General features: G+C 37.8%; 1 protein-coding gene across 2 annotated transcripts in view; it reads left to right on the top strand.

Moving 5' to 3' along the window:
* Positions 1 to 13,399, top strand: part of LOC107751431 (glutamate receptor ionotropic, delta-2) — a 422,702-nt gene that overhangs the window by 302,941 nt on the left and 106,362 nt on the right. For both annotated transcript variants that reach the window (XM_016567160.1, XM_016567161.1), the window contains exon 9: positions 11,400 to 11,501. In XM_016567160.1, coding sequence (XP_016422646.1) covers positions 11,400 to 11,501 — 102 coding nt within the window. The remainder of the gene's footprint in view (positions 1 to 11,399; positions 11,502 to 13,399) is intronic.

The raw sequence follows: 13,399 nt of genomic DNA, 5'->3' as shown, positions 1-13,399 counted from the left end.
CATGCATAAAACAGTATACAATACAAAAGACAATATACAAGAACAGTAATGGTATACACAATGACCTGAGGATATGTGTGTTCATTCATAGAAAGGTTTTGCTATGAATTAATTAGAGAAGAGTCAATTTTGCTGTGCATTATGTGTCTTTCCTATGGAAAATGTAGTGAGAGGGAGAACTCTCATCATGCCATTAGGTCATAAAGTTTATCTGGTCTAGCAAAGGTGTCCTGGTTGCCATGGAACCAGAGGCCTGTTCTGCCCTTTTGAGGTGTTAGCTGCATTTCGGGGGAAGGGTCCATAGACCCTCATAGTTGGCCCTGGGGGCATTAGAGATTATTTGTTAAATATAATATGTCTGATTGGTCCAAATGCTACAATATATATATATACAGTGCCAATTGTAAGTGCCCATTATTGATGCTTACAATTAAAATCCTGTTTTTTTTTCTACGTGAAAAATTATTTGCCCCTCCTCTTAAATCATGAAAGAACTGTGATTAACCACATTATTTTAGAAAGCTGAGTTAAATTTCACTAGCCACACGCAGGCCTGATTACTGCCAGACCTGTTGAATCAAGAAATCACTTAAATAGAACCTGTCTGACAAAGTGAAGCATGCTTAAAGAGCAACACATCATGCCGCGATCTAAAGAAATTCAAGAACAGATGAGAAACAAAATAGTTGACATGTATCAGTCTGGAAAGGGTTATGAAGCCATTTCTAAGGCTTTGGGACTCCAGCGAACCACGGTCAGAGCCATTATCCACAAATGGAGAAAGCTTGGAACAGTGGTGAACCTTCCCAGGAGTGGCCGGCCTACCAAAATTACTCCAAGAGCGCAACGACGACTCATCCAGGAGGTCATAAAAGAACCCAGAACAACATCTAAAGAACTGCAGGCCTCACTTGCCTCAATTAAGGTCAGTGTTCATGATTCAACAATAAGAAAGAGACTGGGCAAAAACGGCATCCATGGGAGAGTTCCAAGGCAAAAGCCATTGCTGACCAAAAAGAACACAAAGGCTTGTCTCACATTTGCCAAAAAATATCTTGTTTATCCCCAAGACTTTTGGGCAAATATTCTGTGGACTGATGAGACAAAAGTTGAACTTTTTGGAAGGTGTGTGTCCCGTTACATCTGGCGTAAAACCAACACAGCATTTCATAAAAAGAACATCACAGCAACAGTCAAGCATGGTGGTGGTAGTGTGATGGTCTGGGGCTGCTTTGCAGCTTCAGGACCTGGATGACTTGCCATAATTGATGGAACCATGAATTCTGCTCTCTATCAGAAAATCCTGAAGGAGAATGTCCGGCCGTCAGTTTGTGACCTCAAGCTCAAGCGCACTTGGTTTATGCAGCAGGACAATGATCCAAAACACACCAGCAAGTCCACCTTTGAATGGCTCAAGAAAAACAAAATTAAGGTTTTGGAGTGGCCAAGTCAAAGTCCAGACTTAAATCCGATTGAGATGCTGTGGCATGGCCTTAAACAGTCCATTCATGCTCAAAAACCCTCCAATGTGGCTGAATGAAAACAATTCTGCAAAGAAGAGTGGGCCAAAATTCCTGTGAAAGACTCATTGCCATTTATCGCAAACACTTGATTGCTGTTGTTGCTGCAAAGGGTGGCACAACCTGTTATTAGATTTAGGGGGCAATTACTTTTTCACGTAGTGCCAGGCAGGTTTGGACAGCTTTTTTCCCTTAATAAATGAAATCATAATTTCAAAACTGCAGTTTGTATTTACTCAGGTTATCTTTGTGTAATATTAAAATTTGTTTTATGATCTGAATCTTTTAAGTGTGACAAATATGCAAACAATTAAAAAAGCAGGAAAAATGGTAAATTTATATATCAGTGTTTGTAGAAGATGGCATGTCGTATAACCATTTACTAAAATGTAACCTCATTTGACTCTTGAAGGACTTTGGGCATAATTGTAAGTTTGCTGCAAAATTAAAGCCTGCTCATCTATATTTGATGGCAAAACCACATGTCAGCCAGCGTATTGAGGTGTTTTTGAAATATGCATGCTGAGATGCTCGGGATGAGTTTGATTTAAGATGACTGTCGTGATGATGCTTAAATAAGCCTGTGTGTGTAGTCATGCTTTGGCCATTTGCATGACAGGTGCTGCTTTGCATCGTCAGCATTTTGTTTCTGTCGATTGATCTCCAAACTACTTGTGAGGTACTGTTTACAAATTGCCTGAGGCAGGACTCTATTGATATGACCCTGCCTGCAATATGTTAGTATAGCGATACGTCCCATAAGGTCCCAGTGGAGCGTCCTGGCGTGGGAGGGCATAACTGCTCAAATTAATTGCTAGACACAGTTGCTAATCCTGTGAACATGGATGCACTGAGGTGGAGAACTCAATAGAAGTGTAGGTCAGTATAGGCAGTATGTTAATTGCTTGGATGGTGTGATTTTAATTGAAAACAGAGAAAACACGTCTCAAAAGTGTGTGTGTTTTTTTCCTGCTAGCCCTGTCGGACCAGTTGTTCTTGTTTAGATTTGCACTGATAATAATTTATTGGCATCTCTCCTAAATGTATGCATGTAATTTTAGCAATTTGTTTCCACAATTTTGTTTACAAAAAAGTTACAACTAATTTACAGTACACGCACTACCACTTTAAACTTTGGGTTCTGTAACACGGTGTCCTAACTGCACGTGACGCGACAAGATTCCAGCGACAAGCAATTTCAGTGTCCACACACTAGATGCGATGCGACACCGCGACGCGACAGAATCAATCAAATATCACAGCCAATCAGAAGCATGCGTGGGCGGGCTCTCTCTGGATGCGTTCTGCACTCACAACGAAATGGATAAGTTTATATTCTAATTCATAAATGTTCAACTTTTTTAACATTATTAAATGTACATACTGAGTGATTGATACAGTACCATCTTTGTTATGGAATATGCTTGTTGGTTCGCAGTGAGTTCACAGTTTTAACGTACATCTTTGCTTTTATTTATTTTCAAGATCTGAGGTAAACTATCTGTTGTTGCTTTCAGTATGGCTATAAATGCCACGCAATATGATATTCAAACTCACATTAGACACGTTTAACTTTGAATAAAGCACATAATCAGTACCTGAGAGATTATCACTGTCATATAGTTGGTATGCTGTTGTTCCTGTTGCGACGTCGCGGAAATAGAAACCATTTCTAAAATAGAAATTTTGCGTGTCTCTGTCGCGTCTAGTTAGGACAAAAACTCCGATTAACATGGAAAAAGATACCTTTTATTGCATTTTGCGGCGTTGCGTCGCGTGTAGTTAGGACACTAACAAATTACTGTAATGTACAAATTACATTAATTTAAATTAAAATTTAAAAAATCTATTTTCATACATTTAAAAAAAAAACATTTTTCTGTAATGGCAAAGCTGAATTTTGTGACATGATTCTCCTGAAATAATTATATGCTGATTTTTAATATATATTATTATTATCAATGTTGAAAACAGTTATGCTGCTTAATATTTTTTGTTGAAAACAGTTATGCTGCTCAATATTTTTTTGTGGAAAACCAAACATTTTTAGGATTGTTTGATGAATAAAAGACAGCATTTATTTGAAATAAAAATAGTATATTATAAATTCTTTACTGTCAGTTTTGATCAATTTAATATTTCAGAAAAAAATATTTTAGTAATTTCTGTAAAAATAGTACTGACTTGAATCTTTTTTTTATCTTAATCTAGGTTTTTAATTTTCAGTAATAAAAACAACAATTTAATAATAAGTGGTTTACATTGGAATTTGTAGCCGTTTGTATTTTTTATTTTAGTCATTTTTTATTTATTTATTATTATATTATATTATATTATATTATATTATATTGTGCTTTTGTTTTATTTTGAGAGCATGGTGTGTCTGTGTCATGGTTTTAAAGGGATAGTTCACCTAAAAATGATAATTCTGTGATTTACTCATCCTCATGTTATTCCAAACCTGTATGACTTCCTCCTTTTGTATTCAGTGGAAGCAAGAAAATCATACATGTTTTGAAAGACATAACGGGGAGTAAATGATGAAAAAAAATCATTTTGGGTGAACTATACCTTTAAGAGCTTAAAAAAATAGTGTCACTAGTCACATATGCAGGTGGTAAAAAAATAGGAGCAATAGGAGTCCGGCAAGCTTTCTGGTGGTGGTCTTGGCTTTGACTCTCCTCTGCCTTGCACTACCACAAAGTGTCCCATCATCATCCCGAGAGGTTATCGAAACCCTGGCATTACCAGCTGCGAGGTTACTCATATCCACACATCACCTTTGAAACTATCTGCTAACTCCGGCTCTGCGGCCGAGTGGCGGCAATCGCATCTGATCAAGGTGAACAGATCCATGCATGAAGTGCAGAAATGGCGAGAGCAGTCGGTGATACGCCCGCACACAAAATGGGAATGTGCAGAATAGAGAGAGGCATTATGGGATGCTAATGGTGTCATTATCTTGCCAGAGAGCCCGGAGAGGCCCGCTTGTTTCTATTCCGCAGTGGGAAATGAGCTCTTATCTGTCCCTCTGAAGATAAGAGGCAGACCTCTCTCTCTCGTTCTCTCTCGTTCTCTCTGTCTCTCCCCTTTCTGCTTCTGTTTTTTTAGACTTGAAATTTACAGTACTGTCTCTCGAGAAGACGCAGCTCACCCCAACTGTTAGAGGATGACAAACATTCCACCGCTGGTTTGAGATTCAGTATGCAAAACAAATTTTATATGACAGAAGCACTTCTTGTCACACCATGGCCTCAGAAATACCCCTTGAAACTACATACTAAACAACCAAAGAATGACAGTTGTGCACCAGCGATTGTGACGACGGAACCGCCTAGAATGCTCTGCTTTGAATGTTACCAAGTCGGCCTCGTGTGTTTCTCACCGTTCCCAGAAGTCAACACGATGAGCGACGAGTCCAGAGGTCGATGGATGTGTCTATTCATGCTGACGCAGTCAGCAGCAGCGATTCAGCAATACGGCTGCATGTTTTCTCACGGTGGATAATATTTTATTGATTAGACAAGGCTTGAAATTTCTCACAGGCATTTAGCATGCCTCGCTTGCTGTAAATATAGCTGTTATGAGTTTACTAGACGTGCTCAAGAAGACCTTTATCGGATATTGCGGATTTGGCCTCCATGGACAGTGCAGGGGTTTTAAATTACATTGTTTCGCAATCAAAACATAATTACTGATTTTTAGACTCACATTTGCTTTGAATCTGCTTTCCAGGGCCGCTCTTCAAACCCGACCTGTTCCTCGAGATCAATACGGAGACACTTAAAAGCATAGCAGTGTCCTTAACCACAAAAAGGTTCGTTTTAATTAATGGAGCTTTGCGAATCAATCAATCATACATCATAAAAACATTCCACCTGCTCCCGCAGGATAGGAAATGGATTGATAATAAATGTTTAATGGCTGAAAGTGAAGGTTGATTGTCTATTGAATTATGCCATTTTATAAATGCATCTGAGTAAAAGAGACAGAAACAGCATTTTTTCTTTTTGACTTTCTCTTTATTTGCAGCAGATGCTGATCTATATGGAACAGCCATTCTGGAAGATCAAGACCAGACATAGAGTGTCATGTTTTAGATATATAGACATGCAGTTCAAGTGAATCAATTTATGTATGGCTTCAGCTTGAATTTATGATCATGAGTCAGACTCGTCCTTCCTCACCTTTAATTATGAGCACAGATCTGTTTGAATTGTGTAGACAGAAAGTTCACGTTTATGCTTTCAACCTGTTGAAAGCGAAGTGTCTGTCAGCTTAGTTGAGTGAAAAGGAACGCTAGCATCATAGGCAGTGTTGGGGAGTAACTGTAATGGAAATACATAATTTAATTACAAAATAAATGTAACTGTTACAGTTACTGAGAAAAAATTTGTAATTAAATTACAGTTACTTACATTACAAAGGGGGTTACATCTGAATACTTTCTCATACAGATTTGATTGATTTCTTTCTCAAATTGCATTGACTGCTTTAAAATATGAGACAGCAATGTTTCAGGAGTTTAGGACACAGAATATGACACATGCTTATTTGATAACCGTTTTATTTCCTATTTGGGTTTGTGTGAATGCTTTATTTTTTTAAGATTACCATTGTTTCCAAAGCATTGTTAGATGGCAGTGTTTCCTGTTTCCTATGCAAAGATTTGATTTAAAAAACAGTATCATAACTATTAAACTATATCTTATGATTTTAAATCTGTATTTAACCTCAGAATGATCTCAAAGTAAAAAGAGGTGCTAAAGTCTGATTGTGTGGTGGCTGTGCTTTAAAATTAAATTATTATAATCTTAATTCTAGTGATAAAGGATTTTGAAAGTCTGACAGTAATCAGCGTTGAGTAGGCTACTACTGTAAGGTTAACCCTGCCTGCTTTAAATGTTTCACAATGATTAACACTTGAAAACATCCGTTAGAAATTTTGAAAAATAATCAAAAAGTGATCAGATGTAATCAGTTACATTACTTTAATAAAGTAATTTAAATAGTTACTACTACTTACTTTAATTTTTTTAATTGGGTAACTTGTAATCTGTAACCTATTACATTTCACAAGAAACCTTCCCAACACTGATCATAGGCTTCTCCATAACACAAGCAACATCATGCTGCCTTCTAAGATGCCTTCTTATCATATATTCTTATTATTTACATTTAGTCATTTAGCAGACGCTTTTATCCAAAGCGACTAACAATAATGTGTTTTTTGAACCTTAAACCGCATAAACACATTACACCAAATACACAAAATAATGTTCTTTTTAGCAACATCATATGACCCCTTTAACGCAGTACACGTACTGTAGCAAGGTTTTTTTTAATTATATAATAAATAAAAAGAAAACAGATAGAATAGAAAAAGAATAGAGCAAGCTAGTGTTAGAGGCCTTTTTTACTTTTGTTAATTGTATAATCAATAAAAAGAAAACAAATAGATAGAATACAAAAACATTGGAAAAGCTAGTGTTGTTTTTTTTGTTGTTGTTGTTGTTTTTAAACAAGCAGTAAATGAATAGAGTGCAAGTTTAAAAGGGACAAGGTTTTTTTTTTTTAAGAATATAATTAGAATAGAGAGTGCTAGAGTTATAGGGTCAAATAAAGATGGAAGAGATGTGTTTTTAGCCGATTCTTGAAGATGGCTAAGGACTCAGCTGCTTGGATTGAGTTGGGCAGGTCATTCCACCAGCAGGGAACATTTAATGTAAAAGTCCGTGAAAGTGATTTTGTGCCTCTTTGGGATGGCACAATAAAGCGACGTTCACTTGCAGAACGCAAGCTTCTAGAGGGCACATAACTCTGAAGTAATGAATTTAGGTAAAGGGGTGCAGACCCAGTGGTGGTTTTGTAGGCAAACATTAATGCCTTGAATTTTATGCGAACAGAGGTGTGACATGCATTATTTTCGGCTCATTAAAAATGTATCTTGCTGTTGTGTTCTGGATTAATTGTAAAGGTTTGATAGAACTGACTGGAAAACCTGCCAAGAGCATTGCAATAGTCCAGCCTGGACAGAACAAGAGCTTGAACAAGGAGTTGTGAAACAGTTCCGAAAGAAAGGGCCTGATCTTCTTGATGTTGAACAAAGTAAATCTGCAGAACCGGGCAGTTTTAGCAATGTGGTCTGAGAAAGTCAGCTGATCATCAATCATAACTCCAAGGTTTCTGGCTGTTTTTGAAGAAGTTATGGTTGATGTGCCTAACTGGGTGTTGAAATTGTGATGAAAAGATGGGTTTGATGGAACCACAAGCAGTTCTGTCTTGGCAAGGTTGAGTTGATGGTCCTTCATCTATCCTTCGTCCCTATTATATATTACAAATCTTTCCTATATATCCTTTCTAATCCCAAAATGCATTGCAACAAGCTCAATATTGTTTAAGAATTGGGCTAAAACAAAAACATATTTTAGGCAAGGTAAATAATTTTACAACTCATGCTTACTTATAAAGAAATAATCAAAATACTATATACAGTATGTGATATATCAATTGTTGACTTGTCCGTGTTCTCTCCTGTATGTAAGATGTTCTAAATCAGTCACTTATGAGGTTTTATTTCAGTTAGTGTGCTGCCTTAGAATGTAGGGAGCAAGACTGCTCACTAGGTTTTAGAACTGCGCTTTTGGCTCTAGGTGTACTGAATTTGTGTATTTATATTCTGAACTGACATGACTACCTGGCTGAATTGATGATAAACCACTAAGGGCCAAATACCTACGATAAGAATGAATAAACAGTCTCAAAGGTTAGCATACAAACTGTTTTCTACACACAACTTTTGGATCTTTGATGCAGCTTGATATTAAACAATATTGACTCTCGAGTCACGTCAAAGAAAATACACACACATTCACAGACAAGTACCCCTTCCAGCCCATTAATATTTTAGATGATTTGATTACATAATGATAGTAGACTGGTACTTCAGACAGATTTGATAAGAATGAACTTAAAATGGCTGCCTTGGCTAAAAAAAAAACCGCCCACAGCGCCTCTGAAGTGGATAGTTATGTAAAGGCTCTGTCATTCCTAGCCTCCATGGGATGGCATGTACCCTGTCTAATCCCAGTCTAAATATTATGCTAATGACTAGCCGGAGCCCACGATAATACAACTCATAGTGTGCAGTGATATGTTGAGTTGACGTGTTTCAGACCTCTCTTGTTTGTGAAGGTGAGCTTCATTTCCTCCAAGATCCAAAGAGGGGATTTTTTTTAAGGTTGTGTTGGTGCCATGTTTATGAATGCATAAAGGGTGACATTTGAATTGCACGGACAAAGCGTGACATTTGTATTGGTGCATAGCTGGCTATGCAAGTGTGTATGGCAGTTTATTATTCCACATATATTTTGTTGCAGTTTGTATTCTGTCATAAGAGTACTTTAATGGGAAACTTCAAAAGCATCAAAGTATTTTACATTCCCGCCCTCCGATCCCCTTCATATCATGTTTTGATTGAGCAGGAAATCATTTTCCAACACACTCTTACAGGGGACCGGGATATTTTGATCTCTGTGGAGAAGTTTTTTTGTTGTTTTTTCTCACAGGTAGCTTGACGTATTTCAGGAAGTATTGCTTTTTCTCTCAACACTGTTGTTTTATTGGGCAAATAAATCAATAGTTGTTTTCTGTTGTTATCCAAATCGAGAGGAAAAATGAGCACAGTGGGGCAACGAATTGTTTGTTTATGCGGCACACATTAGCTAAGTGTAATTAGAGTTTGGTGAACAGATTTGTGTTTGGGTATTAAAGCATAGCCCTAAATTACTCGTCTGAATCATGATTGTTTACTCCTTGCTGTGTTTCTATGTAAAAACTTGTTTTTTGTTGCTTGTTTGTGTGTGTGTGTGTGTGTGTGTGTGTGTTCCTGTTGCATTGTATTAGTAATTGATTTTCACATTTTTTTTTAGTGGGTCTAACTGATGTTTACTTAAAGGGGTCATATAGAAGATCTGTAAAGTTGCAAAGACTAAAGTCTCAAATCCAAAGAGATATTCTTTATAAAAGTTAAGAGTCAACCACGCCTACCTAAAACAGCTCATTCTAACACGCCCCCACATATCTATGTCACTATGTGGAAATATTAGCATAAAGCTGCCCAAATGTTCATGCAAAGAAAGAAGGCGTGGTTTCAGGAACAGCAGTAGTGTTGATGCAGCCATGTCAGGGAGACGCTATTTCAGTGCGAAAGCAAAAGCACTTTATTTGGCCTTCCGGAAGTAGATGCAATTAGGAATCATTGGCTAAGATTTATTTACAATAGAACAGCACATGTTCGAATTTGTGCAACGCATTTTATGGACGACAGTTTTTGAACCTAGAAGAGTACAAGGCTGGCTGTGCACAAAGCACAACCCAGATGTTCGAATTTGTGCAACGCATTTTATGGACGACTATTTCTATTTTACGAAGGCTATTTCTAAAAAAAAAAAAAGGGTCAGTTCCAGCTTTGCTATGACAATCTGGCGCTTCTGAATCAGCTACTGTTTTGTTATTAGTTTAAGTATTTGCTATTGACTGTTCAAATGCTGAGTTTTGCGCAGCGCAGAGTAACGGGTTGTGTGTGTGTGTGTGTGTGTGTGTGTGTGTGTGAGGGGAACAGGGTCACATCACAGGAGAGTGAACTGCCTGTCAGAAATCATAGCACGTCAGCTGTCTTAACCGCGGCTTGTGTACTGCATCATTACTGTGTCTGTCACGCGACTCTGTTCCCCTTTCGGGCTCTGTCTTTACATTTATTTTGAAAGATGAAGCTCGTGATTATGGTAAGGGGCGTTACATTTCCGACGCGTGCTTGTGGTGTTTGGCCAATCACAATGCACTGGGTCAGTTGGCCAATCAGAGCAGACTGCGCTTGACAAAGGAGGGGGGTTTGTTGTGTGACGTGTTTGAGAGAGGCGGGGCATAGAGGACCTACAATAATGTACAGTATTTGAAAAATAATGTGTTTTTTGAACATTAAAGCATGTCAACATATTCTGTTACACCAAATACACAAAATAATAAACTTTAAAATAGCGTCATATGACCCCTTTAACATTAAAATATGAAGTATTCAGCAAATTTGGTGTTTCATATTCTGATTGCAACTTGCTGTGGTTTGTGTGTTTGTGTGTCTGACAATATGAGCTGTGTTGCAAAAGCCAAGCATTGTTAGACTAAAATGTGTCATGGCTTTTCAGAATAAATATTAACAATAACACCGCATGGAAAGGCCAATAGATAAATCTATCAGCTCACTCACTGTATTCCAATCGGGGCAGCTGGTCTCATTAAATTCTGATGCAATTGGATGAGAAAATGGTTGCATCTTTGCATTGAATCCGGAGAGTATTGAGTTCTAAGAGGACAGCGTATGGGTCGCAAATTTAACTAGCTATCAAACGGCACCAACCAAACACATCAGAGATCTCTGTCACATGAAAGGAATAACATGAATATGTTGCGTCTGTTCAAATCAAATAACTAGTTTTTACAAAGACAACAAAGATTAATTCAGTTTTTTTTATAGTTTTGAAAAAAAAATTCTTATGATCACCAAGGTTGCATTTATTTGATTAAAAAAAAGCAGTTAAAAAAAAAAACAGTCCGAGTTCCAAGTCTAAGCATTGTCAAGTTAATCACCATTTATTATTATTTAAGTATACAGGAAACTGATATTAACAGTTCACATTTATGATTTTTCTTTTTTTTCAGTAGATGGATGTGAAAAAAGAAAAAGACATTAGAAAGAAACTCCCTCTGCTTATGTTCTGAAATAAACTCATTTACGTGTAAAAATCTATAGGCTGTTAGTGTAATCAATAGTTCTTTATGTGCACGCCATGAACTTACTGTGACCTTTCTGCATTTCTTCAGCTCGCCACTTGGGACCCCATCCACGGACTGAACGGGACACTGACAGATCGAAAGCTGGAGAACAACATGCGCGGGGTGGTCCTACGGGTGGTCACTGTACTGGTACGTACCGTTACAGCTAGTAATGTCAAGTTAAGGGCTTTACACGTCATCTCACAGCTACAATAGTCCTCATAACTACAAAGTTTTACAAGATGTCAGTGCTCTATTATTCACCGTTGCTCAGAGATGTCTTTCCCTTGACCTCTCTAATATAAATGGCATCAGACTGACTTAATTAGGACTTCCCATGTCTCGGAGTTCCTCTGTTTGACTGGACCTCATAAGGTTGAAGTAACCCCAGAGTAATCCATATTCATTCCAGTGAGCTCCAGAAGTCTGTTCACATCAAGTCACCCGTCTCTAAGTTCATTAAGAGTGAATTTTGGGGTGGGATGAACGTAGACCAGGGGAGCTGGGTTATAATGAGATTTGAGTTTTGCTATCTACCCTCCAGCGCTGATTTGTCCCTGGAGTTCTTTAAAGATTCAGCGGTTTAAATTCTTCATATCCCTGCTTTAAAGTCGGTCGGAGAAGAAAGCGGTGATGCTGCTTCTCTGCGTCTTTCCTCTCACTCTCCTTTACCCCTCTTTTTCCTTTATTCTGTGATTTCCCGCTGTGACAGAATGCTCTGTGAAGAACTTGCGCCCACAGTCGCTAACAATGAGCAATCGTTGGAGGCTGTCACGTTAATGCACCTCCCCTAGTGGCGGATGAGGTTGGAGGGGTATAGAACTGAATGCACCCATGCACATGTTGGCAAACTGTAGATACTGGAGGACAGTAAGAGGGTATCACAGTTTAAATTGAGAACTGAAACATTGTGTGGCCCAGACAGTATCTGGAGACTTCTGTAAATATGGGAAATTGTGTATCGTCTTACTGGTCACTGACTGCATAATCACATTACAGTAGATCAAATATTTAACAAACAAACAAACACACTAGCACTTAGAGGATCTGTGGAATGTATAAAAGATGAGTTTTTATTAAGTCTAAATAAGTTTCTTAGCTCCTGTAAAATTTGCAGACAGTGAACCAATTGAACTTGAACTAAGTTACAACAATTGCCTTATGATATATGTGTAGAGTTTGTTGTTACAGTACTTTTTTTGTCATTTTACACATTATTATAAACTAAAATGTTATTTTTGTTGAAGAATACAGTAATACATTTTTTAATTGATCCCATGGGGTGACTTATTGATCTCGTGGGGTATCTCTGATATTATTTCCTGCAAGTCTTAATGCTCAAATCTGATTTTTATTTTTTTTTATTTTTTTTATTTTTTTTGTGGCCAGTATCAGATTTGAGTATAAACTGTTCATGGCCCCTAACTGACATAGGGACTTAAACATGGAGGACACTGAAATCAGCGCGTAAAGTGCCCCTATTATGCCATTTTTAAGGTTGCTAATATTGTTTTATGAGTCTCCTAAAACAGGTTTACATGCATGCAAGGTCAAAAAACACATTAGTTTTCTAAAAAAAAATTGATTTAATTTTACCTCCTTTCTAAATTATTCGTAAACGACTCGTGCGAAGCAGTTCAAAGAATCAGTCTCTCTAAACCCCTCCTTTCCTTGAGCCCTCACTGCTGTGATTGGTCAGATGGCGCAGTCCCTTGTGATTGGTCCAGAGCCGTAGAGAGATTGGCTCTGGATTGGTCTACCGCATACAGCACGTGTCAGAAACGAAACGTCCATTGCCATAACGGAATGACAGCCCTAGAGACTTTTGATGTCCTAGAGTGCGAAATTGTCATTTCTAGTTCAAACATTGCATTAAAATCAGGATGAATCGTTCCTCAAAAATTAAAGAAAAAACGAAGAAAGATAGAGTGCCAGTGCAGTACCATATAGCCTTGTGGTAAAGCATATGGTTAGGGAGGCGGGGAGCTTGGAACCATGGGATATGTTGTCATTTGTAAAGTAAACCTTCAGGTGGATGGGGAAGGCAC

This window comes from Sinocyclocheilus rhinocerous, unplaced genomic scaffold (assembly GCF_001515625.1).
Source record: "Sinocyclocheilus rhinocerous isolate Xijiao unplaced genomic scaffold, SAMN03320098_v1.1 scaffold1654, whole genome shotgun sequence".
NCBI classification, from domain to species: domain Eukaryota; kingdom Metazoa; phylum Chordata; class Actinopteri; order Cypriniformes; family Cyprinidae; genus Sinocyclocheilus; species Sinocyclocheilus rhinocerous.
This window is presented reverse-complemented; position numbering and strand designations above follow the sequence as displayed.